General features: G+C 50.4%; 1 protein-coding gene and 1 pseudogene across 1 annotated transcript; both read right to left on the minus strand.

Moving 5' to 3' along the window:
* MALL (mal, T cell differentiation protein like) lies at positions 1-27,220 on the minus strand. Its single transcript, XM_087823876.1, has 4 exons — positions 27,113-27,220; positions 6,626-6,793; positions 4,197-4,319; positions 1-1,509 (listed from the first exon to the last, which is right to left on the minus strand). The coding sequence occupies exons 1-4, from the start codon at positions 27,218-27,220 to the stop codon at positions 1,447-1,449; spliced, it is 462 nt and encodes a 153-aa protein (XP_087680002.1). The 3' UTR covers positions 1-1,446.
* LOC107534505 (myb/SANT-like DNA-binding domain-containing protein 3) lies at positions 8,114-16,981 on the minus strand (annotated as a pseudogene).

The raw sequence follows: 27,220 nt of genomic DNA on the forward strand, positions 1-27,220 counted from the left end.
TAGTTTTACTGTAAAACACCTTTTATTTGGATGTGGCTACTCAGTAAATACTGGACAGTGCTCATCCCAGACAGCTGCCAGGCAAGAAAGAGAGCTAAACGGTGGTTTTTCAAGATCTCGGGGCAATTAGGAAGTGAGCAGTCAAGCAGAGTGAAGCCAATTTTCTTTTCCGTGACTCTCTGTCCCCCTCCCCCCAACACTCCCACCCTCCCCGAGCAGACAGAAGATAGCAACTGTGAGCCCCTGAATTAGCTAAGACAAGTCCCTCCACGTCATAACTTATTTCATTTCAAAGTGACAGCAGGTGCGTGCAGGGACAGGCTATGCCGGACCCAGGAGGCCAGGAGAGCCTTTGGGAGCTGGGGACAGAGTAGAGAGACCCCAGATGCACAGCTTTCTCAGGAAAAACATTTACTCTGAAATCAAGCACCTTGTTTTATGTTTCTGTGTGCACGCCAGCCTTTTCGTTGAGAATGGTCCAGAAGTCAAATGCCGTTGTGTCCCCAGCCTGTGTGAGCCCCTCACTGCAGGCGGCAGCGAATGGCACAGGCTCCGCTCCACGGGCACCACACAGGGATCACGAGGGGAGCGGGTGCCCATGGAAGAGCATGTCCTGGGACCGGGGTCCTTTCCCAGCCTCCTGAAATGTGCCGCACAGTATGACAGGAGCCCAGAGGAGAATCCTTACAGGTAACATCCTGCCTCCTTCCTTGAAGGTCTTTTGTGAGGGACAAGGTGGCTTCTCATCCCTGCAGGGTGGGTCCTGGACACCTGACACAGGTGTCCCACAGCCATGCAGTTTCTTGACAGGCCCACCCCCCTACCCAGGTCTTACTGTGTAACAATTTTATGGGGTCAATCACTTATTTTCCTGCAAATCTACCCTCTAAATTGGATCCGAAAGCTGGAGAGGAAAGGGAAGTGGACATGTAATGGGGGTGGCAGTGAGCAGGCCGGTCTTTGCTGAAAATCAGAGCAGAACCACAAATGGGAGAGGGTCTGTGTCTAAGTAGAGACGTGGGGGCATAGATAGCATCGTTTAGGTTTTAAGAAACTAAGACTGAATGTTCCCACACAGCTGCTCTGGGTCCCCTGATTGCTGAGACAGTGTCCCCAGCCAGCAGTGATGCTGGAGGTTCAGGATTCTCAACGGCGAGGGCTTTGGAGACTAGTTTTCTGGAAGAGCTAGGTTCGCTGTCAGATAATCCCAAGGGCCCGTTACTCCCCCAGGCAAAAGACAATTAACAGCCTTTTCATATTCATCAGAATGAATTAAAATGTCCAAGAGGACGGGTGGAGAGAGAGTTCATCGCTGTCTGAGAAGATGGGCTGTTCCAGGAACGCTTGATCTGTTTATCAGGCAGATGGCGAATGCCAAGAAGACCCTGGGGAGCCGACGACCCAGGGTTTAAAGAGCACTTCGTGCAGGGTAGGGCTCCAGGTCCCTCAGTGGTAGTAGATGCTGAAGGCGTGGAGGATGTACAGCAGGGTGGTGATGAAGGCGAAAAACTGGAAGGCGACCAGAGAGGCTGCGTTATAGACGGACAGTGCTGGCCACCGCCCATCCCTCCTCCAAGGGGCCCTCGGGCCCTGATGCCCGGGTGGCCACGTGCTCTGCCCTGCTGCGCCCCCAGTCCACCTGAGGACAGCAGCCACTGACCAACTGCTCCATGCTCCCTGGAGCTGTCCACAAAAATATTCTGAGGCCACACTCCCAGTGTCCTGCTCATGCCTCATTTGCAGACTTGGGCTTCCCTACCTGCCATCAAGCAGCTCATCTCCCTCCCTGACCTGGGCCCGCCCTCTCGTGCTGTCTTGTCACCCTGTTTCCCCCTATCCTCTGTCACCATCTGTGCTCTGACGACTCGCCCAGTTTCCCTCGCCAGCCCAGACTCCACTCTTGAGCGCCTACCGGTCAGCTCCTCACGCACATCTCAGAGGCCCCTTCAGCTGTCACTGGTCCAGACTGAGCTCCTGAGGTTTCCCCACAAGCTGGACAAGCTCAGTCAGCTTCAGGACCCGCCTCCTGTCCAGCTCCACAAGCCAGAAACCTGTGACCACCACCTCCGCCCCCCGCGACTCCTCCCTCCCCTCCCCACCGTGGCCAAAGTCAAAAGTCATCTGCCTGCACTGCCCGGTCCCCTTTCCTGTCTCATGCTGTCAGCCCCCACCAGGACTTCTCATGGCCTCCATGTGTCCGTTTCTGCCCACGCTGCCCGAGAAGAAAGCGTGACCTTGTTTCACCAGCATGCGATGAAAACCGTAGGCTGACCCCCACTTCTCAGGACAGAGGTCCTTGCCCTCAACACGCCTTCCAGGCCTGGCCGACTGAGCAAGCCTTTGTCCTGCTGTCCACTCACGCTCGGCTCTCACTCACTCAGTCACTCAACAAATATCATTTTTTTAACAAATATTTTTTAAGAGAAAGAGGAAAGGGTGGGGGGAGAAACACTGATCTATTGTTTCACTTATTTATGCATTCATTGGTTGATTCTTGTATGTGCCCTCATTGGGGATCGAGCTCACAACCTTGGCATATTTGGATGATGCTCTAACCGACCGACCTAGCCAAGGCTCAACAAATATCTTTTAGGCACCTGCTGTACTTCAAACACAACAGTGGCCATAACAGCGAACATTCAAAAACTCCTGTCCTGCCCTGGCAGGTTTGCTCAGTGGTTAGAGCATTGGCCCGAGGACTGAAGGATCACAGGTTCGATTCCCCATCAAGGGCATGTACCTGGGTTGCAGGTTCAATCCCCAGCCCTGGTCGGGGCCCGAGGGGGAGCAACCAATTGATATGTGTCTCTCTCTCTCTCTCACCCCCCCCCCCCCGCTCTCTCCCCCTCCTCCCTCCCTTCCACTCTTTCTTTCTTTTTTTTTTTCAAATCCTCATCTAAGGATATATTTTCCCCTTTGCCTTTTCAGAGAGAGAGAGAAACATCGACATGAGAGAGACACACGTGGATTGGTTGCTTCCCGTGTGCAAGCTGATGGTTGAACCTGCAACCGAGATACGTGTCCTTGGCCGGAATCGAACCCGGACCCTTCAGTACACAAGCCGAACCAGCTCTAACCACTGAGCCAAACCCGCTAGGGCCCTTCCACTCTTTCTAAAAATCAATGGGAAAAATATCCTTGGGTGAGGGTTAAAAAATATATAAAAATAAAAAAACTCCTTTCCTCCTGGAGCAAGAGTGTCCTTGCCAAGGCCCTGAGGCCAGAGCATGTTGTGTGCGTTCAAGGGGCAGGAGGGAGGCCTATGTGGCTGCAGCAGCTGACCCAGGGCGAGCAGCGGCGGTGCTGGGCCAGGCGGCGAAGGGCCGGGGCCCGTTGCCGGGGTGGCATTTGAAGGAAGGTGAAGAGCTCAGTGAGAAGGACAAAGAGGCGGACAGGCTGGAAAGGCCGCTGAATACTTGTGCCACCCTAGTGGGCCATGGTGCTTGCCTGGCACTCCATTCTTATGCTGGAACAGCACCCCACGCTGCACCCCTTTGCCACCTGATCCCTGTGGAAGGCCCCAGTGATACAGACTCAATTTTTCTGGCCACAGTGACGCCACGCTGACTCGGACCCAGCCTGGGCACTGGAGTCCTGCTTTGGAAGTTTCCAAGGTGGGGTTAAGGAATCTGCCTGCTGTGAGCTTCCTGCCCCATGAGGGCGCCATTCCCCACAGGGAGAAAGGAGGCCACTGTGCAGAGACTAGGAAGGGAGGCAAAGGGGCCGAAAGTCTGGTCCCTTGGGTCCTGCTTGTCCCACCACTTGGCTGGGTCACCTCGCCTTAGGTCCCATCACTGAAATAAAAGGACGCCTGGACAGTGCAGCCATGCTGAGGAATCTGGGCTCCACTCCACAGCAATGGGAGCCACTGAAGAGCCTCCACTAGGAGAGATGCGTGCTCCCCCGATTCGTGTTTTGGAAACAAAAATATCCTGAGGGCAGTGAAGTGGATGTAAGAGGGCTGAGGTGGGAAAAACAAGATGAGAGGTGACACCTGAACGTGGGCCTCAGACACTGTGAGCTTGGGCACATGTGTTCACGCATACACACTCACACACACACACACACACACACACACACACCCCTCCTCCCATCCTCCAGCACTCCATCGGCCTGAGGGCTCAGAGGTCTGTTCTGCAGGAGGCAGAACCAAGCCCCTTGGGACTCTCCCCAAGGCCGTCAGGCCCGGCACCCACCGTGGCTGCAGCGTTTGTCATGTAGTTGCTCAGGTCCTGGCTCTCAGAGACGATGGTGGCGTGGGCCTGCAGGACAGCCGCGCTCATGTACAGGATGCCGGTGGTGCCGTGGTACAGGCTGTCCTGGGAGGGAAGAGCGGAGGCCTCGTCACTCGGGCGCTTACACCAGCGAGCCCTGTCCTCCCACTGCACAGCTGGGAAGAGCGGGGGAAAGAGACAGGCCTGCTCCCCAGCTGCTGCTCTTTTTTTTTTTTTTTTTTTTTGGCAGTGTTTCTAATAAAATATCTATTGAACAATAGTGGATTAATAAGCAGCAGTAATACTATCATACTAGCCAACACTGACTGAGAGTTTATTCTGTGCCAAGCTCTAGGCCAAGCCCTTTTCACATTTATCTCATTTAACCTCGTCAGCAATGAGGTAGCTCCTGCTTATCAATAGGGCCATTTTGAGGAAATGAAAGCAACGTTCAGGTCAATGAATAAATGGCTGAGCCAGGATTTGAACCCAAGCCTATGCTCTTAATTATTAATTAGTGTTATGAAGACCTACTATATGTGGGGCACTGTCCTACAATATACACACGTTGTCTCATTTCATTTCACAGCTAATTTCATGAGGCTGCTCTGTTATTGTCTCTGTCTACAGAGGGGGAAACAGGCTGAGCTCACACAGGGTAGAGTTGGTACAGTCAGTTAATCTGACTTCAGGTTTCCATTTTGGAACCTCTGCACTAAACTCTGAGTGGGTGCTCTTTAGTTCAACAAGAATGTCACCCAGCCATTAAAAATGGTTATCAGTTCTGGAAGGAATGTCATCATAGGCTGATTGGCATTTTGCAATTCTGAATGGAATATTCGGTTCAGGAAAACTCATCAGTAGGGAAAAAAAGGCATTAGAGAAAAAGTTGATGGGGTAAGACTGTCACACTCCCCAAGAGAGGGGCCACCGGTCACTGTGTGTGATGTGACCTAAAGCCACTTATGAAGCGTTCTTGCCAACAAGGTTACGCCCCTTTTCAATAAGCCTTTAATGCTAACTTCCAGCTTACAGAAAGCTTAGGGACCAAAGGGATGAGTCAAGTCACATCAGGAAGAATCCAAAATGGGGGACCTCCTGCAAGACAGCTGACCCGTTTCTTCAAAGTCCCTGGCAGGGAGAGCCATCCTAGCCTAATGTACCCAGGAACCATAGCTGCCGAATGTGGCTCACGGCCCTGGTGAAGATCTGGAGTCAAAGAGACAACTGAACAAAGATGTTCCAGCGACGACCAGGAAATCTGAGTGTGACCTGGGTCTTAGATGACACCAAGGAGTTACTGTTAACTTTGTATACGTGTGGAAACGTAAGAAAACTGAATATTTTTGGAGGTATGCTGAAGTGCGTGGAATGGAATGACATGATATTTGGGGTTTTGCGTTAAAATTCTTCAGGGAAAAACAAAGGCAAGGTGGGCAAGTGTGGTCAGTCTTGCTGATGCTGGAATCTGGGTTATGGCTCCAGGAGGGTCTGCACTATAAGCCTCTACACTTCTGTGTGTATTTTAAGTTGTTCGATACAGAAAAAGGTTAATGGTTATCAACCATTAATGGGACAACATGAAAAAATTAATGATGGACTATTAAATAAAAGAATTGACATCCAAAATTATTGGTTTAGTGTGATCGAAATATTACACATTTTGCACAAAATTTGTGAGGAAGACAGAAGAATGAACCCAGGGATTGCGACAGCACCTCGAGATTGGGGTACTTTTCTCCTGCTGGCATTTCCTTTGATGTTGCTCCACTGATTTTACCCAAATGAGACTTAGGGGGAAACATGTCCAGATGTGTTGGATACAGGAGTACAGTCAACCCCTGACCAGCACGGCTCTGAACTGCGCGGGTCCACTCAAATGTGGGGTTTTTCAATAAACACTGTAAATGTATTTCTCTTATGATTTTCTTAATAACATTTTCTTTTCTCCAGCTTACTTTATTGCAAGAATACAGTACAAAATACATTAGCATATAAAAATATGTGTTAATCGACTGTCATCGGTAAGGCCTCCGCTCAACAATAGGCTATTAGTAATTACATTTTGGGGGAGTCAAAAGTTATAAGTAGATTTTCAACTGTGAAGGAGGTCAGGGCCCCTAACCCCGTGCTGTTTAAGGGTCAACTGTATATGGAATGTGTGTTCCCCTGACAAGGAAGGCACGGGGGGGGGGGGTGGGTGAATACAATGAGATTTAAGCTGGCAGAGCAGTGCTTTCGTGCCGGTTCATGGTAAACATATTCACATAAAAAGTCTTGGTCACAGGGCCCTAGGCCAGGAAAGGTCTCTGGTTCTCCCTCCACACTCAGAAGGCCCTTTGTCCCCACAACACTCAGGACACCAGTCTTGGGGGAGCCCGAGGGCCTGAGTCCCCCTTGCTGGTTCTTACCAGGACTCTCCAGGACTCGTATCTCTTGTAAAATCCAAACAAGTAAGACAACAGGAACATGAGGGAGATGAGGAACGATGTCAGCGAGACATATATCACCCATCCTTGCAGCAGCGGGTTTGCCACATGGGTGGCAGCCACCAGGATCCAGACCCAGCACCCAAATACCTGTAAGAGAAAATCATGGAAGGAGAAGCTTCGCTTATTTGTGTGGAACGCATTTCCCTTTGCAGGGTCTCTCTTCTCGTCTGACTCTGGTTAAAGCTCTTCAGGTGACGTCAGGTGGGAATCGAGGAAAATGGGGAAGAGGGCTGGCCCTGAGCCATAGTACATTTTGTTAAAAAATCCAAGAAGTTAACACAGAGGTTGCCCACAGAAGGACTTGGCTAAATTTGGTCTGTGGATGTGTTTCCTTGACCCAAACAGTGTTGGCATATACAGGTTTTAAAATGTGTTTGAATGAGTGGCCAACATTTAAAATAAGACATTTCACATGAGAAATCCAGATTTCAGACATTTCTTGAGAAATCCATCGTTCTGGCTACAGTGAACCCATTTCCCAGGCAAGAGTAGGCTAAAATGAGTTGTGACTATCTCTTTAAAAGGGACCTGAAGTCCTCAGTGGGTCACATGCCCCTCCCCTGCAACCCCACACCACTGTGTGGCATATTCTGTCGCCCACTTTCACTGTGGAATATACTCTCATTTTCCTGGCTCCTTTCACCCGCTGACAGCGCCTGCCTGGCCCTGTGGGTACTTGGTTTGGTGCCCACCCCGGCTAAGTTATAGTATCTGATTCTCTGCTGGACAATACAGCTTCAGTACGGTTCCTCTCAACTGTATCCAGTCATTAATTATCCCCTTGGTGGAGAAAGCAAACCTGTCTTCTCTGGGCTCTGCCTTTGCTTGTGGGCTGGGCTTGCACCCCTGTTGGTGAGCCCAGGGGAGAACTACATGTCTACTAGATGCATATCTAGTCAGAGGCCTGAAGGAGAGGGTCGACATGAGCTCCAAGTGTTTTGGGTTTTTAATATTTATTTGAGAAAGTGAGACGGAGAGACAGAGAGAGAAACATTGATGTGAGGGAGACACCGATCGGTTGCTCCCATACACTCGATGAGGTACGGTGCCTGTCACCGGGAATCAAACCTGAGACCCTTCAGTCCACAGGCCGATGCTCTAACCACTAGCCAAACAGGCTGGGTAAAGTGTGTGTGTGTTTTTAATTGAATTGAGAGAAAAGGGGGTTGGGACGTCAATTTGTTGTTCCACTTATTTATGCATTTATTGGTTGCCTCTTCTATGTGCTCTCACCAGGAATCGAACCTGCAATCTTGCTGTATTGGGACGACGCTCTATCCAACTGAGCAACCTGGCCAGGACCTCCACGTGGTTTTGTTGTTGGTGTGTCTCTGACTCTCTGATTAACTTTCCTTCCTGGTGCTCCTTGGATGTCCTTGGGAACCTCTTCTTTCTCCCTCTCTTCACTCCTGTTAAATCAGTGCTTTGAAGGATCACATAGGCCGGATCCCAGAAACCCACTGTCAGCCCATTTCTCTCTGTGGCCTTCAGCTCCACACATCCACTCACTCATCTAATGAATGTCTCTACTCTCTGCAGAGGCCAACCCTGCACTTGCATAATATTGAAAGTGAGTTCCTCATTACATTTTTCACCCAGGCATCTCACTTGCCTCACCCCTATTTCTCAAGCTCCTCAAATCGAATATGTACAAAATCTGACTCATTGCCACTCCCAAATTCCTTTAGAATCTATCCTCCCCAGCACCTGCTGAAAGTGACCCTTCTGAGGAAGAAAGAGCTAAGGGGTTGGGAATGGGTGTACAGAGGCCTCCAAAGATAATGATAATGCTCCATTGCTTGCACTGCACAGTGAGCACACAGGAATTCATCTTTTATAAAGTAATAAATTAATTTTGAAAAAGAAGAGCCTGCTGAATTATGACCACTGGAGATCTGGAGTGACTGGGTGGAGGCAAGGATGTCTCCTGGGCTTGTAGTTTGGAGAAATCACACTACTAGATTTTAAACTTTCTACAGAGTCACTGTAATCAAAAAAGTTGTCAGTGTAGGTGAGACACATTTCTGCCCATGTCAGGACACAGCTCACCCCTTCCCTAGTTCCGTTGCCTTTCCACATAAAGTTTAGAATCAGCTTGTCAATATCTGAATCTCCATCTGCTGAGATTTTGATTGTGTTATATTTAGAGAATCAATTTGGAGAGAAGTGGCATTCTTTCTATGTTAAGTCTTCCAATCCATGAACATGGTATGCCTATCCAATTATTAAGATGCTCTTTGAATTTTTTTAAATCAGTGTTTTGTAGATTGGGGCATTATAGATCCTGTGTATATTTTCTTATGTTTATGCCTTAGTATTTTATTTTGGGGGAGCTACTGTAAATAGCATTGCTTAAAATTTTTTTTTTAAATTTCCCAATTGTTCATTGCTAGTGGATAGAAACAGGATTGATTTTGTGTGTTGATAGTGTATCCTGCAACTTGCTGAACTCATTTATTAGTTCAAGGAGAGTTTTTGTGTGTTTTTTTTTATGGTGGCAGTTTAGTATATTCCTTCAGATTTTCTGTGTAACTCATTAGACTTTAATTTTTATGATTACTAATGAGAATGAGCTTATTTTCATATATTCCCTTTTCTGTGAAATTTTTTATTTTTTCCAAATTTCTTAGAACTTTGTCCTTTCTTATTGATTCACAGGAATTCTTTCTAATAGTGTGGATCTCAACGACTATTTTAAATATCACAAGTGTATTCTACCATCATGCCTTACATGTTTTATGGTATCTTTTGATGAAATGAGTTTTTAATTTTAATGTAATCTAATATGTTAACCTTTTCCATACACTGTGCTTTTTAGGTCAAGTTTAAGAAGTCCTTCCCTATCTTGAGTTATGAGAATATTCTTGCATCTCAGATATTTCTTTGGGAATATTTTTTTTCTCTCTGAAGTACAACTGTTAGTAATTTCTCTTTCATTTTCTTTTTGGTTTTTAGATAAATTTTAATTAAGAAATATTACATTCAGAATTATAGTACTCAGAGTGATAATTCTGAGAAGGCTATAACAGCTTCTTTGCCAGTTAAGGGATACAGAGGACACAGCTATTTATCTGAATGTATTCTTTTTTAAAAAATTTCCTTTTTATTGATTGATTTTGAGAGAGAGAGATACATCAGTTTGTTGTTTCACTTATTTATGCATTCACTGGTTGCCTCTTGTATATGCTCTGACAGGAGATTGAACCCAAAACCTTGGTGTACTGGGATGACGCTATAACCAACTGAGCTACCCAGCCAGGGCTACCTGAATGTATTCTTAAATAAGTGACTACTACCACTACCACTGTAATTTTCCTAGTTGTAACCCTGTTACAGGTTACTGAGCACAAGTTCATGTTCCAGACTTTCTTTGCCAACACAGATTAATTACAAGGGAGCCACACGTTCACAGTCTTAGGGTGAATTGGGAAAAGTTTGTAGTTTTCTTTCCCAATACATCTTTTTTTGTTGTTGTTAATCCTCACCCAAGGATATTTTTTCCATTGATTTTTAGAAAGAGTGAAAAGAAGGGAGGGAGGGAGGGGGGGAGGGAGGGGGGAGGGAGGGGGGAGGGAGGGGGGAGGGAGAGAGAAACATCAATGTGTCACATCAATTGGTTGCCTCACAAATGTGCCCCAACCGGGGCTGGGAATCAAACCTGCAACCCAGGTACATGCCCTTGACTGGGAATCAAACCCATGACCCTTTGGTGCCCAGGCTGATGCTCTAACCACTGTACCACATTGGCCAGGGCCCAATACATCTTTTTATTGAGAACTTCCATTTTCATCCTGTGTTCCTCCTCTGCCATTTCACACTCTGGCTCTATCTACTGGACTTTGGCCACAGGCACCTCAATTCATTTGTATCAGTTGCAGTTGTAAGATGGACATTTGTTGATGGTGTTCTTCCTAGTGCATCTTTTTAAAAGCACCTTCTTGAGAGGTTTTACTCCTGTCATTTTTATTGGTCGTTATTCTGACAGCTGACCATGAGGGTTCAGGATGAGAAGTCCCCTCACATACTGGAAAATGTATGAACTTTCTCATCATGCAGTTCTCAGTTTGAAACAGCTGCAGCATCTGGGTGGTCATCAGGCTCTTCTTCTGGAGAGCTCTGCAGGAGGCAGAGCTGCCCTGGCAGCCTGTTGGTGATCTTCTCCTTTCCCAGGATGTGGGGACTCAGAAGCGGGCTGACACGCCATTTCACTCTCTCCTTTCATGGGCCACAATTTTTTTGGTCAGAGCCTTGATGTTCTCCCAGGACTTCTTTACTTGTTTGGAACCCCTCAGTGACACGTTTGGATGAGAGGTTATGTTTTTGAGTGAGTGCCTGCCAGGCACATTGCTTGAGTACAATAGTGTGCGCATCACTTTTCTTGCATTCCTGTACTTTCTTTTATTTTTTTTTTCCTTTAAATATGCTTTTTAAAAAAATTTTAGAGAAAGAAGAAGGGAGAGGAAGAAAGAAAGAGACACACATAGATATGAGAGAGAAGCATCGATTGATGGCCTCCCGTATGAAACATGAGTGGAGATGGAGCCTGCAACCCACCCGGGCACATACCCTGACCAGGAATTGAACCGGCAGCCTTTCAGTGCACGGGATGACACTCAACCGACTGAGCCACACCTGTATACTTGTACTTTTTTACTAAAGCAAGCAGGACGTCTTTCCCAATTCTGAGAAGTATTTGGCAGGTTTTGTAATTTCTTTGTTCTGTATTTTCCACTCTATTTCTCCCGGCCTTTAGCTATCCTGCAGCAGAGGCAAGGTGCAGGCGGCCTCGGCACCTCTTGAAGGCTGGGAGGCCGCGGGCTCCAGAGTGCCAGGCGGTGGACACAAAGCCTGGGAGCCGCCGGCCCTCTAGGGCTGCCCGCTGCTGTGGGTCTGTGGGCACCTCTGGAGCGGCTGGGTGCAGTCACTACCTCTGGGAGGCTCAGGGTGGGCTGTTGTTTCTTTAGAAGGTAGCTCGCAGTTATCAGTTTGATTTATCAGAAAATGTCCTTATGCCCACCCCACCCCCCACCCCACTACAATTACTTGCTCTCAGCATGTCTAAGATGTTCCCCACTGTGTTCTGCGTCTCTCCACATCTTCCCAGTGTGTCCCGCCTGCACTGTTGCTGCTGTCAGCTGAGCTGCTGCTCCTCTGCGGGGCTCTGCCTTTGGTGTCCGCTGCTTTTCCAGTGGATTCTGTCTTTGGTGTTCTGCAGTTTGTGCAGTGATGATACAAAGTGTGGAGCTGTGGGTGTCTCCCCGTTAACTGTGCTTCTATTCATTTTATATTCGGTATCTGATCATTTCTATCAGCTCAGTCTCGGTAGCCTGCTCCTGCAGGTTTTGTTAACGTTCAGCCCAGTTTACCTCTTTCATCCTATGTTCAGCGGACTTTGGTTGTGAGCAAGCGACTGTGGAGGTGGCTCAGTTCTGAATGATGCTACCAGAGACCCTCTGGACTAAAGATACTACTTCTGTCCAGCTGGGCTGAAAGATACACACTTTCAGGGTCTGCTTTTCCTAACATATCCCTGGCTTTCTGGGACTCCCAGTCCTCATCTTTTAATGAAACTCAGGACACATTAACATAGACTGTCACCCCTCCCTGACGAGGGTGCCGCTGATGCTGTCCTGGAGAGGAAAAGTGCTTTTGACTTTATGAAGAATTCAGAAGCTCTTAAGGAGGGAAAGGGGACAGGAGGTTGGCCACAGGCTAAGGCTCTTACAGGGCGGGCAACACCTCCAGGAGCCTGGGGTCTCTTGAGGCACCTCCTCTGGGAGACCTTAAAGTCAGTCTCCACATGGATTCTGGAGGTCCGAGGCGGGGCCTGGGGCTGCCCTGTCCCGAGGAGGACGTCTGGAAGGACTGGAGCTTCTGTTCCCCTGAACTGGGCCCTTGCATGTCAGTCCCGGTGACAGGCGCAGCTGATGCTGCAGGGAGGCACCGGCGCTCAGCTTTAGGGCACCTGGCAAGTGTCCTGCCCGCCCCACGATGGGAAGTGCAAACAAATGCTGTCACATGCCAACACCCAAACAACACTGGCTCGTAGAGGGGAAGGCAGTCGGGATTTAGCGACTACACCAGGACCTGTGATATTTTAGGCTCCCATTAGACCTCTGAGGGCAGAGAATGGCCTGTGCCCTTCACTGCTGTACGCCTTGTGCCCGGCACAGGCCCTGGAGCAAAGTAGGTGGGGAGGGGGGTCGGAGAACATTGTGCTGAGTGAACCACGATCATACCACCAGCACCTCACGTTCACCAGGCGCTTTCCAGTCTGTGAGACGCATTCACTCAGGCGGCCTCATGTCGCCTGCGTGACAATTCTAACTCCCTTGGAAGCTTTCTAAGACCAGAGAGCTGCCACCTGGTATCTGCCGCTCACCTGTGCCAGGCGAGCAGGGCCCCAAAGGTCTCTGTACACGATCAGATTTCACAGCTGGTCTCTGGGCATTTGGGAATCTACCGGGATTGCTGGGGAGTCTTCTGAAAGGGCCGAGGTGCTGCAGTCAGCGAGCGGCTGAGGAATGTTATTTCCTTTGATTTCCATGCCCTCCACCTCTGAGCAGTAGAAGGGACCAAGGCCAAGGACGAACCCCGGGGAAGTGGAGCCCGTGAGTGTTCCCTTGTTTCTGTGTCAAGCAGTTGGAGTTGGTTCTTTGCAGTTAAGGCAACGTGGAATGTTTGTCTTTCCCCCTTTTAAAAAAACCTCATATTTAGTTTTCCAAATTTTCTTGGCAGCCTCAACAGCTCTCTCCTTTTAATTCTCATTTTGTATTTGCCAAGAGCAGGAGATATTTTTAGGTGTTTGGGCTGGGTCTTAACGTGGGGGAATGCAGGGCCATCGCTGGATGTGGCCATCAAGTGAGTTTCAAGTACAACTCAGGCAGAGCCTGTTTCCCATGAGCAGACCCGGAACGCTCAGCTCTGCGTTTCCCAAAGGCTGGGCTGAAACTGGAAAAAATCTTTTCTGGGGGGATTAGGATGGAGCTTGACAATAAGCCTGGTCACTTGTTTTCCTCTAGAACCTGGAGAACACTCCCTCACGTTTAGGAAGTTGCCTGAAGAGCCCGTGTACCAGTACTGGAGTGACAGCCTCCAGCTGGAGTCTGGGCATAAATGGCTGATTCCAGGTCTGGGTGGGGACACTGGGCCTGGACAGCTCATCACATCAGGTAGTTAAAAATCTTTTTCAATGACTCCTGAGTTAGGTCAAAGGATTCGGAAGGCTCCTGATGACCAAAAGCAAGTTGAGCTTCAAATAAGTAGATCCACAACGAATTGTAATATAACACCTAAGTCGAAATCTATGAGTTGAAAATGATATTTTTTTAAGAAAGTCCCTCTTTGTTCACTTATGGGGGGGGGGGGTATTTTGGAAGGCAGCTGTGCTCACCACTCTACCATCAATCCTTACTATTTTGGGGGGGGGTTAATAAAGGGAAAGAATCAAGCCAGAAATTTGGCATAGGAGTAAGGGGTTTCTGAAATTCATGGACCCGAGTCTGTCTCTTGGGGCAGCACCTGAGTCCTGCTCTCCTTTCTCAAAGTCCTGGGATCATTGGGGACTTTGAGAAAGCCCCCAGGTTTGGGTCGTGCCCAGAGATTCTGACTGAATCGGTGGGAGAAGGTGCCTTGCTAGATGTTCCCCCAATGATGCGGCCAGGACGAGGGCCCCAGAGCCCATCTCCTGGCTTCCACTCTTAGTCACTCCCACTCTTAGTCACTCCCATTCTTCCTGGGTTCAAATCCCAGTGCTGACTGTTGGGCAGGTCGTTTAACTCATTTGTGCCTCCATGTCCATCTAATAGAGGCAGTGGGGACCGCACTGACCCTTACCTGGTGAGCGTTGGGTAACCCTGTTGGCCATGCTAGCCATATCACCTGGAATGGCGGAGAAGATGGGAGGGGACGTTCCCTGAGAAAGACTCAGAGAAGGAGACTGTCCAGGGCTGGTCTTTCTGAAGGATGGGAAGTTCACTCTGGAGGAGCTTGGAGACCAACCATCGGGGGGAGTAGGACACACCCTTCTGCAGACTTTTATATATATAACACACACACATATTATATATTGTTGCTGTTGTTAATCTTCACCTGAGGATATTTTTTCTATGTCTTTTCAGAGAGTAGAAAGGAGGGAAGGAGGGGGAGAGAAAGAGACAGAGAGAGAAACATCGATATGAGAGAGACACATCAACTGGATGCCTCCCATGCCTGGGGACAGGGAGTGAACCCTAAACTGAAGTACGTGCCCTTGATTGGAATTGAATCCAATCCCGAGACCCTTCGGTCGAAGTTCTAACCACTGAGCACACTGGCCAGGGCCCCTCTTGCAGACTTGATTGATGAAAGCTTTGGTCACCTAGAAAAATGTACCTATGTATATGCAAAATTTTGTTCCACAAATCTGGAGGCTCCCAGACACTCAAGCCCACTAGAGCCCTAAGTTGAGGTCCATTGCCTTCTCCAGGTTAAATAATGGTTCCACCAACTGCTTTACCATATTGACAATATCGATCAAAACATTAAATGCACATACTGTTAGACACAGAAATTTCACTTTTGGGACTTTGTCCTGCAAATAATGCACATGAGCCAAATGACAAAAGCACAGGATTGTTTACTGTAGCCTTCTGGTCACAGAAAAGATAGGGGACTCAGTGCGCACCCAGTGGGGACCAGTGGAGGCAATGAGGTCTGCACAGTGGGACACTCGGCAGCCTTCAGAAGAATGCAAAACTCTTTCTGTACCAAAATGAAACCAAGCCTAAGAATCGTAGCAGGCACAGCCCAGTGAGCCCACGTGCTATGACTTGTACAGGGAAAGAAAAGGTACCCACGTGCGCCTGTGTACGCACTTGTTTGTAGATGGACAGAACACTTCTGAAGTGAGATCCAGTCGATTAGTCAGTGTCCTGGCCTCCGGGAGGAACTGCTTGGCTCAGCCACAGGGTTTTAAACTCACCCCAAACAACCAATGTGTAAGTTTAAAAAGAAAGAAGAGCTCTGGCTGGGTAACTCAGTTGGTTAGAGCGTCGTCTGGATATGCCAAGGTTTTGAGTTTGATCATCCGGTCAGGGCACATATAAGACTCAACCAATGAGCGCATAAATAAGTGGAACAGCAAATCAGTCCCTCTTCCTCTCTCCCTCTCTCTCTCTTCTCTGCCCGCACCCCCTTACCCTCTCTAACATCAATAAAAAAAAATTTTAAACAAGAAAAGAAAAAAGAAAGAAGACAGACACTGGGTTGAGTGACAAAGACGCACGGAAAACTTTTGAACAGGAAAGAAAAGACAGGACTGCCTTTGCTTTGGGAGGACCTGTCCACTTGGATAGAGCAACTGAGGACTGAGAGGCCACTGATGGGCAGGGCAGGGCAGGAGCAGGGGCAGGGGCAGGTGAGGGTCAGGTGCAGGTGAGGGGCTGGGGCAGGTGAGGGGCAGGGGCAGGGGCAGGTGAGGGGCTGGGGCAGGCGAGGGGCAGGGCAGGGGCAGGGGCAGGGGCAGGTGAGGGTCAGGTGCAGGTGAGGGGCTGGGGCAGGTGAGGGGCAGGGGCAGGGGCAGGTGAGGGGCTGTAGCAAGTGAGGGGCAGGTGAAGGGTAGGGGCAGGGGTAGGGGCAGGTGAGGGGCAGGGACAGGTGAGGGGCAGGGGCAGGCGAGGGCCTGGGACAGGTGAGGGGCAGGTGCAGGTGAGGGGCAGGGGCAGACGAGGGTCTGGGACAGGTGAGGGGCAGGGGCAGGTGAGGGGCAGGGGCAGACGAGGGTCTGGGACAGGTGAGGGGCAGGGGCTGGGGCTGGGCGCAGGTGAGGGGCAGGTGCAGGTGAGGGGCAGGGGCAGGTGAGGGGCAGGGGCAGGCGAGGGGCAGGGGCAGACGAGGGTCTGGGACAGGTGAGGGGCAGGGGCAGGTGAAGGGCTGGGGCAGGTGAGGGGCTGGAGCAAGTGAGGGGCAGGTGAGGGGCAGGGGCTGAGCTGCTGCAGCAGAGTGAACTTCACCCACCACCAGGTTCTGACGCCAGACGCTGCCCGAGCAATGACCCACATGAAGCACAAAGGAGGAGCCCGAAGATGTGCGATCTCGGGTGTGCAGAGCCTGGGCCTCTAGCACGGGCCGGGCTGTGGGCCGGGGTGGGTCGGCCAGGAGCTGAGAACCAGGGAGGCGCTCGCAGGCGATACCCAGTGGCAGGTTTTTCCGCATAGCTGGCCGGATTTCAGCGTGGCGGGTCTCACCCACCTCCAGTACTGCATTCTTTTTCTTACCACTTGTCTTAATTTTCATGACAGCTTTCCTCTCCTTCCCCTCCCTCATGCTCAGGTGAGCACAGGCTGTGCCACCACAAGGAAGCCTCAGAAACCTCCAGCTGGAAGGAAAACGCCCAAATCCAGCCCAGGGAGCCAGCCTCTCCTGCTACAGGCCTCTCTGCGGCAGCTCAGAGACCCAATGCCCATGGGGTGCTGCTTACAGCCCACAGGCAGCTCCCACCCTTGTGTCTAGAGACTGGAAGCCTGGGGACTCTTTCTGGGCATCGTCACCTCCTAAACCGGTTCTGAGAGGCCAAGTGACTTCTTTCTGTTACCCACTGGGATGTGGCAGGCCTGGACCGGAACTCAGGCTCCCGAACAACTAGCATTTATTTGGAAGTTCTATGCTCCACAATTCAACCTAGCTCACCTCCAAACACTCACTCGCTTGTCCTGACTCATGAAGTGAGAATTTCTATGGCTTTAAAGCTGGCAGGAAATTGCCAGCCTGGTCCTTTGGTCCCCAGTGACGGCCCTGGTGTCATCCGGTCCACTCGAGGAACAATAGTGCTGGCCAGAGCTCCATCTAGGCTCCTCCTGCCCGACCGGGTCATATAAGGAGACCTTGGTGCCCACAGGAGCTCTCAGGACCGGGCTGGGCTGCGGGCCAGGGAAATCAGGGCCCACCCTGGGTGTGCTCAGGCCGGGCGGGGCAGGATGCCCCAGCGGGAGGGGTGGTGAGTCAGCGCCAGGTCTCCTCTGCCTTCCTCTCTCCCAGCCGCCTGTTTCCTCCCCAAGACCACACCCACCCATTCAGACCCTGGTCTCCACTAACCCAACTTCTGGCTGACTAAACAGTGCAGGTTCACAGTATAACGTAAGATACACTAATAGAAACATTCCTGTCCAAAGTCTAAAGGGCTTTTCCTTCTTGTCTCTGAAAAAAACTCCCCAAAACTAAGCACTGAGGGGGGCAAAATTATTTTTACTTTTTAATTTTTTTTACTTATGCACCTTAGAAAAGTTAGGAAGAACTGAAAACATACAAAGAAGCAGGACAAGTGCATCCCGTCCCCATAGAGGCCAGTGGGCAGTCTCCCCGCTCACCGGCCTCCCCCCACCCTGGTCTCCCCTCTTTCACTCCTATGTTTACTAACTTTATGTCCCTTCACATGTCTTAAGGAAGTCACCAAATGAGTCCTAGAGTTGGGTTCAGGTAGGTCCCCCACCTTCTCCTTCCCCCAGGAATCCACAGACATTTTGTGACCAGTGACCATGTTCCCTTGTCAGGCACTGAGGACCCAGGATGTCACCATTCACTCCAGTCCTGGTTAACAGCCTGCTCAGTTCTCCCTCCCCCACCATGTCTATGACCAGACCCTAGAGGGCAGGGACCAGAAATATTTCATCTCCTCCAGGAAGCCCCTCCTAACTACCAAGTCCCCAGGACACCCCTTGGTGACCTCCCTCATGGCATTGTCTCTCTTCACTGCCTCCGCCCCAGACCCTGAGCTTCTGGATGCCGGACTGTGTCCTGTGGTCTTTGCGTCCCCAGTGCAGGCACAGAGCCTGGCACACAATAAGTGCTTGGTACCAGCTACTGAGCAACTGGAGAAAGGAAGCAGGAGATAGTTGCTGGACTTGCTCCTGCTCAATCTCACCCTCCTGGGCCTGATTCCCATGCAGATGGGACCCCGTGGCACCTCTGGGCCTGCCACTGTGGCCCAGCCATAGACGGGCATTTCTTCTAGGAGCCTGTACCAATGACGACAAACACCCATTGGTTTCAACCGCAAACATCTCCTGCGCCATCACCTCCCAGACCCTATGGAAGCTGCTTTCCTGGGAGAACAGACAAGGGTGCTTTGAGATAAGAGGGATAAGGGGTCCTCCACTCCTCCCTCCTCCAGCCCCTTCCTTCTGCTTGTCAGTCTGGACAGCACTCTAGAAAGCTCTCCTGCCTCCCGAGGATCCACCTCCTCTGTTCCCCAGGGTTGGGTAGGGGGAGAGTTCTCCACTGAAAAGCTCCTGGAAGGGTGCTGGCGGCAGGTGGGGCACTTCTTATCTGCAAGGCTTCTTGTCTGGGGCGCCGGGTCCAGCGGGTCAGCAAGTGCTGGGCCCCTTCCTGCCTCTCAGCCGGAGCACCGGTTCAGTTGTTACCTCCCGAGCACTTGTGCAATAGTGAGGCCCACTGGGCGGCCTCCCTGCAGCAGGCTGCCTTGCCCGTCTTTTCTGCCCTGATAGGGCCCACTGGTTCAGGGAAGATTGCTCGGGGTTTGGCCAGACAGTCAGGGAAAGAATAGGACTAGAAGTCTAGACATGGGGTGGGTGTGGATATGGGCCGCTCTGTGTTGCAGCTGGACCTCTGCAACCACAGTTCCTGGCTCCCAGGTCCTGTCACTGTCACTCCAGCAGCAGTGGCAGTTGGCTCCAACCCCAAGGTCCTTGTTCTCCTCCTCTAAGGTGACCCCCATCCCACAGCACCCCCTCCTCAAAGGCCCAGCACCAGCTGGGCAGGGCTCCCTCCAGAGGTCATGTCTTCTTAACTTTACATCCGGGTGCTTGGCCCAGAGTATGTGCCCCCTAAATATCTGCTGAGTGAACTCAGGAGAGTCACATGGGGCCGCCTCCCTCTCTCCCACAGCCTGACTTTCTATATGTGTTACCCCCTAGTCCTAGTCTGAACCAGCAAACGCCTGGCATTCAGGAATGCCAGGCCCTCGAGTAAGCTCGTCCTCATGAGGTCCTGGGACCTTTGGCAGTTGTGGCTGAGCACCCCCATTTCCCGCCTCGGGGCGCTCTCCACACGTTCCTGCATCACTCTTGCAAGACAGGGGTCGTGTCCTACCTTATCTGTAAAGATTCGAAGTAAATGAAACTAACAAACCTCCTGGGAAACTAACTCCATCTCTGTGCCCGGATCTGCTGCTGTCCTTAGCAGGCACATCAGAACCTCTAGCTGATGATTATCGGTGTTCCTTAAGATGAGCCATAAATATTTTTGTTAGCAATGGCCGAATGGTGTGACAGCTCAGATAATTATCAAACCGGGCCCTGGAGCTGCTGCATTCCTTCTCCCTTTGTCCTGTCAATCACCAGGGCCTGAGTTACAGTGTAAAAAGGCACCGTAAGGGGCCTGTTAGACTCACGTGCGGGTGCTGGGCCGTCTGTCTGCTCCGACCCTACATCCCAGCCACTAAACGACCCATAATAAGTCCTGTCATATGCTCTGGAGTTGCCTGCTTCATTCTCCGGTCTGAAGACACCTCCTTGTCATGGAGGCCCCACCATCAGGCATTATCCCCTTATTACCACCGCGTGTTCTTGTTTCCCCCCAAGAGCAAAGCCTGGGGCAAATGCAGTACTGGCATCTCCATAAATCTTGGGGAGTTGCATTTGGAATCTGCTCATAAGAGACCCACCTTTTCTACGAAGAGGTCCCGAGGACCAATAACAATGGGACAGCATGAGCTGACACTTCGAGAGCAGTCTCTGGCTCTGAGGCTTCCTGTGACAACCCTTAGAGAAACCACAGGGCGTTCTTAGGAGACCTTCATTGCTCCTCTCCCCACTGCTGAGGCTCAGAGTGGTTCAGGACCTGCCTGGGGTCTCACAGTGATTAAGGAGCAGAACCGATCGACGGACTTCTTTTTTTTTTTAATCCTTATCTGAGGATATGTTTATTGATTTTAGAGAGAGACAGAGAGAAACATTAATCAGTTGCCTCCCATACAGGTTTTCGGATGGAACCCGAAACCTAGGCACATGCCCTGACTGGGGATGGAACCCACAACCTTTTTGGTGCACAGGGGACAATGCTCCAACCTATTGAGCAACCCGGTCAGGGTCCGACGGGCTTTATGACACTGCACCTGAATGCACTGGGGGCCTTCCGAGTAAAGGCTGGGCCTGTTGCAGGCGGCGTGGAGAGCGGACAGCCCATCCTCTCCACACCTTGCCCCTCCCCAGCCTCACTCTCTGTGTCGTTTAACTTCCCCTCCCTGTTCTCCCTTCCTGTCGCAGGCCTCCCAGGGCCCCAGGAGGGGGCGGGAATGACAGACCCAGTGGTACCTCTAGCACACAGTCCTGCAGGAGCCAGACGTGGCTGCGTGATAGTGAGGCGGCCCTGAAGGAGGAAACAAGAAGTTAACCTTTGCTACCTCCCAGAAGCATGGAGAACTGAAAGGGAGCAGAGAACAAAGGAAAGGATTTTCCTTCTGGGAAAGCTCAACTTCGAAGGCAATGCTGTAACAAAGGGGAAGGAGCCTGCCCTACCCTGGCCTCAAATGAGCCCTAATCTTGCTCTCAGCCCCTCACTGTTGACCCTAGATTGGGGTCTCAGGAAGTTTTCAAAAGGGCTTTCACATGAAAACAGGGTTAAAAGCAGCAGCAGCAGGCTGGCATTAGAGGAGGCTGGGGATTTGGGTGAGATGCAAGGGGCAAGGATCCACGGTCGCTTCCCCCTGCTGGGAGGACAGCGTTTCCTCTGACCACTGTGCAGCCAGGCAAGCAGCTCAAGGGAAAGCATCCAACGCGGGGGAATCATCTCGCCTTGTAACCTGCTCACTCCCTAGAAATCTTCTTAGCTATTTATTTTATTTATTTTTTTTAAAAAACATATCTTTATTGATTTCAGAGAGAGGAAAGGAGGGGGAGAGAGAGAGAGAAACACCAATGATGAGAGAGTCATTGATTGGCTGCCTAGCCCACAACCCGGGCATGTGCCCTGACTGGGAATCGAACCCCGATCTCCTGGATCCTAGGTCGATACTCAACTGCTGAGCCACGCCCAGCCGGGCTAGCTATTTATTTTTAATTAGTCAAAAATCTAATTTGTAAGTTAAGTAGTGAAATGTTGAAATTTACAAGGCTTCCTTGGACTCTTCTTCATAAAATACTCCCTCAGTCCTAGTCACCTGAGTCACCTCTCAGCTCATAAAAAAGCAAGGAGCAGTCGAGTCAAGCACGCAGGGAATCAGGCAGTCACAGGGTCACCCCCCACCCAGCACTGTCATCTCTGAAGAGAGAGACCAGGTGTGAGCTCCCTGGTCCCCAGGCCCCGCCCTGGGCTGGCACCAGCAGGCACGACACTCACTGAATTAAGGAGATTATATTCTGAAATTAATATTGTTTTTATAACAGAAATCTGAATTCCACTGTAAACCAAATAAAACACAAATCTGAATGTTAAAAATATCAAAAAATCTTATTCTGTTGCTGGTGGGAATGTAAAATGGTACAGTACCTCTGGAAAACGGTTTGTCAGTTTCTTAATTAAAAAAACAAGCATGCACTTATTACACAATCCAGCAATCACAGTAGGCATTTTCCCAGAGCAGGGGAAACTGGGTCACACAAAAGCCTGGACATGAACGTTCATAGCAGCTTTATTTAGAAAAGCTAAAGACTGTCAACAACTGGTATTTCTCAATGGGTCACTGGTTAAACAGACTACAGTAAATCACGCCAGGGAACACTATAAGCCGTGAAAAGGAAAGGGCTGTTGATACACGCACGGTAACTTGGGTGCACCTAGGGAACTACGCTGAGGGGAAGGAGCCAGTCGCAAAAAGCCACATGCTGTGTGGTTCCATTTATTTATCTAACTTTCTCAACACCCCCCCCACACACACACACAAAATTATAGAGATAGAATCAGTGGTTTCTAGGGTTCAGGAGGGGAACACGGGGGACAGGGTTGGAGTGAGGTGGAGGAGACCATAAAAGGGAAGCAGGGGGAGGCCTTTGTGGGGAAGGAATAGTTCTGTATCTAGATCATGGTGTCAGCTACATGAATCTCTGTACGTCAGAAAATTACATAGAAGTACAGGTTCCCCCGTTACATGAAAGTAGAGGTTCCTATGAAAACTTGCGAAACCAGAATGGCATAAAGCTAAGAAGCAATTACTGTTAATTTATATGGAACAGTTTTTGAGCCTTCCCAGACCCCAAAAAATAACCTACCAAGTTGTACAAATACGCTTAATTATGTCCAGTTTTATGCTAAGTGTTAACACCCTCATGAGCTCTCTTACGCTTTTTAATTTCTTTTTTACTAATCTTTACCCGAGGATACTTTTTCCACTGATTTTTTTTTAGAGAGAGTAGAATCGAGAGCGAGAAAGGGGGAGAGAGAGCGAGTAACATTGATGTGAGAAAGACACATCGACTGGTTGCCTCCCACACACTCCCCTACTGGGGGGCCGGGATCAAACCCAGGTACGTGCCCTTGACCAGGAATGGAGCCTGAGACCCTTCGGTGTGTGGGCCGATGCTCTAACCACCGAGATCACCAGCCAGGGCTCTCTTAGGCTTTTCTGATACCTTAGGGCCCATCTTGCTAACAGGCACACAAAATCAATGGAGATAAGGCCCAGATGCTCCCAAACACAGCTCAGAGCTCTGGGCTGGATGCTGAGATGCCGAGGGTGGTTTCTGGGAAGGAGCTCAGAGGGGCCACTCTTGCTGCTGGGGTGCCCCTGTCTCGATTGGCTACTGCAGAACTAGCACTAATTCTGCCATCGTCCAGAAATACAAAAAAGCTACCACTGTCTAGGGAGCAGGGTTGCCATGGGGTGGAGGGGGTGCTGAGGAGCAGAGTTGAGGCCTCAGGGGACCCCTTGTTTAATTCTTCTCTCCTCGCTCCCACGGGAATGCCTTGGGCACCGGCCCTGCTTTCCAGACTTCACAGCCGGGACTTAGGAAACAGTGGCTGGAGGGACATGGGTCTGGGTCTGCCCAAGGTCACCCCATGGGTGACATCTGAATCCAGGTTACAGATTTCTCTTCCTCTGATTCGTTTTGCTGGCCTAAGCTCCCATTTCTCTAGATTAATGTCCTTAGATGCCTTGGGCCCCAAGACAGAGAATCTACCGAGATGCCCAAGGCCTGGTGTTCTATGGTCAGCCCAGGGGCCCAGGGCCAGCAGTGGGGGGGTAGCCAGGAGAGCAGGGTCAGACAGGGGCTTCTACTAGCTGACTCTGCACTTTCCTCTCCAGCCCAGAATGTCTTCCACTCCCTGGGATCAAGAATCAGCCACTCACCTCGGTGTTCTCCCCTCCTCTCCTGATGGCCTCCCCATCCTGCCCTGCTTCCCGATGTGAGGCACACACGATTCTATACTCTGTGCCAGGAAGGCTTATTTAAGGCAAAAGTCAGTACAGAGCAGCATGTACGGAATACCCAACTAAATATGCCCGTTCGTACAGCGGTCCCCTCTTATCCACGGGGACCACAGTCCAAGACCCCCAGTGAATGCCTGAGACCTCAAATAGGACAGTACCGATCCTCTGCCCCCGCCACACACACACACACACACACACACACACACACACGCGTACATACCTATGATAAAGTTTAACTTATAAACAGTAACAGATTACCAATAATAACTAGTTATAAAATAGAACAATTATAACAATATACTGTAATAAAAGTAGACTCTCAGCAACTAGCATGAAATTCTTTTTCCTTCTTCATAATTTCACGGAAAGAAGAGTCATTCTTACTATAGATCTTAGCAACCTCAGCACTCGTTTTTTTTTCCTTGCTTATTAAATTGAGAACTTTGACCTTTTCATTTAAAGGAAGCATTTTATGGCTTCTCTTTGGCATATCTGAATTGCCAGCATCACCACCCTGCGTTTTGGGGTCATTTTTATGTACAATAAGGGTGACCTGAGCACAGTGATACCGTGACCACTGGTCTGATAACCAAATGGCTATAGCAGGCGGGAAGTGTCACGTCCTGGACTGGACAGAACGGGACAGCAAGGGATTTCATTATGCTACTCAAGAGTGGTGCACAATTTAAAACTTGTGAACTGTTTATTTCTGGAATTTTCCATTTAATATTTTCAGATCATAGTTGACCACTGGTAACTGAGACCACAGAAAGCAAAACTGTGATAAGGAGGGACTACTGTGTATATGCATGAATACATGTACACGTATATATACAGATATATATATGAATTCTGTTTCTTTCTGTGTTTTCTAAGTTTTCAACAACGAATAAACATTGCTTGTGAAGTAAAAATAAAGTTGTAATGAGGAAACATTAGAGGCCAAATAAGGGACATTGTGCAAAATAACTGAGCCATAGTCTTCAAAGGTGTTAAGACAAAGACTGAGGAATTACCCCATGACAACTAAATGCAATGTGGAGCGCTGGACTGGATCCCACCCAGAAAAATAACATTGGGGAAAATCAGCACAATTTCAATAGGCTTATAGGGCAGCTGATACGTAGTAGCGATGTTAACTTACTAATTTTGATAGTTGTACCATATAAGATGTGGGCCTTGGGGGGGCTGAGTAAAGAACATGTGGGAATCTCTGTACTGTTACTGCAGCTTTGCTATAAATCTAAAATTTCAAAACAAAAATAAATGAACAAAATTGAACCACTGACACTATCCGACCCCCTAAGATACTGATGTCCCAGAGCCCAGCAGAGCCACGCACTTTACTCCTCTAGAAATTCTACTTGCAGGAGCCAGCATCGTGGGGATGGGTACAAGAGATGGTCCCAATATGATTATTGATTTTAGAAAGAGAGGAATGGGGGGGAGAGAGAGAGAGAGGAACATTGATCAGCTGCCCCCCACCCTGTCCTGCACACCCCCCAACTGGGAATGGAACCTGAAAACCAGGTATGTGCCCTGACCGGGAATCGAATCCACAACCCTTTTGGTGTACGGGACGGCACTCCAACCAACTGAGCCACCCGGCCAAGGTTCACTCGGGTGCTTTCTTGATTGTAGAAGCCCCATCCCTCCAGCCTCCTGCCTGTCAGTTTGTCTTGGACTGTGGGCCTTTCCCTCTCCTGCCTCACGCAACCCCCCCCCCCAAGACTAGAAATCTAGCCTTTCCTCTGAGGTGCAAATTCAAGGTATTCTTCTCCAGGACAGCCTGGACTCCTCCCCAACTTGATGAGGTCAGATGGCCTTTCCTTGCTGGTACCACAGCCTTGTCCAGTCACCTCCTTGAACCCAGTATGACTGTTGGGAAGGAAGCGCTCACCAGTCTCTCTCCAGCAGTCAGAGACCCTGGGAAGGTAGTGTGACCAGTGGCTTGTCTGACGGACACAAACCACGTTGAGTCAACCACGATCCTGGCAGTTCACGTGGTTGTTCTGAGGTGAGGACATAGCTGAGTCCCAGAACATAGAACTTGCAAGAGCACTAAGATGTCACCAGCCTGGCAGGATGCCCATGCTTGTGTCCCTGGGGGGAGCAGGGCCTGGCAGAAACCTGCCTTTTGGTGAGGTTTCTGCTGGAGCCACCCAGGAGCTGGGCGGGCCCTGCCTCGCTCCCTTTCTGGTTGCCATTAATGGGCGCCCTTTAACCAGTTTGCCAAAAGGTCACTCAATTGGGCCCAGCCTTCCGAGCAGATGACAAGAGTGAGAGGGCTAGGCCAGGTCCAACTGAAAGCTGGAACCACTTTCCGTCTACCCCTCCCTGCCCGGGACAGACTGCTTCTTTCAGAGCAGCTGAGGAAATACCACCCACAAGCTAGGTATTTCAGAAGGAGTTGGAAAAACAAACTCCTTTGCCCTGATTTGTTCATGGGACTTGAGTGTCCCCATCAGTGGAAAGGGGATGATACAGCGTCTTAGAGGGGACCCGGCCCAGTGAACACTGTGTGCAGAACACTCCAGCCCCTGGCAGGAATTGGACCACAATTCAGCCATGGGCGCCCCAGAGAGGGACCACTGTGGTGACAGGCTCTTGTGGCAGCCAAGGTGGCTCCCCGACTGTTTTATGGCCAAGGCTGTCATAAGCTGCCTTCTGTGGGGAGTCCACGTAAATCAAAGTTCAGAGGCAGCTAGCTGACTTGACAAGAAGATACTGGAAGACCTCTCGGGAGGAAAGACGGGGGTTTGGAGAAGCACAAACAAGTAGTTGGAGAAAAGCAGCCATAAAATAAAAGTCCGTTTCCAAAACCCTCCTGAAGGTCCAGAATATTCCAGCAGCCCCCACTCCCCCATCACCACCCACGGAGCGGGGGGAGGGGGAACCCCACTGCGCTGCAGGGTCCGGGAGCGCGCGGGAGTGGAGCGCGCAGGGGCTGGCGCGGGGCGCAGGGCGCGGGGCTGGCACAGCCTCGCCGGATCCCCCTTCCTGCCCCGGAGGGGACCCGCTTCCCGCCGCGGGGGCGCACTCACCAGCTCGGGCAGGAAGAAGGCGAAGGGGGTGGTGAGGAACAGCGCGAGCCCCGCGGGCACGTCGGGCGGCGCGTGGCTGGTGGGGGGCGGTGGGCCCGGGGCGGCCAT

Source organism: Miniopterus natalensis, chromosome 13 (assembly GCF_054644295.1).
Source record: "Miniopterus natalensis isolate mMinNat1 chromosome 13, mMinNat1.hap1, whole genome shotgun sequence".
Lineage (NCBI taxonomy): Eukaryota > Metazoa > Chordata > Mammalia > Chiroptera > Miniopteridae > Miniopterus > Miniopterus natalensis.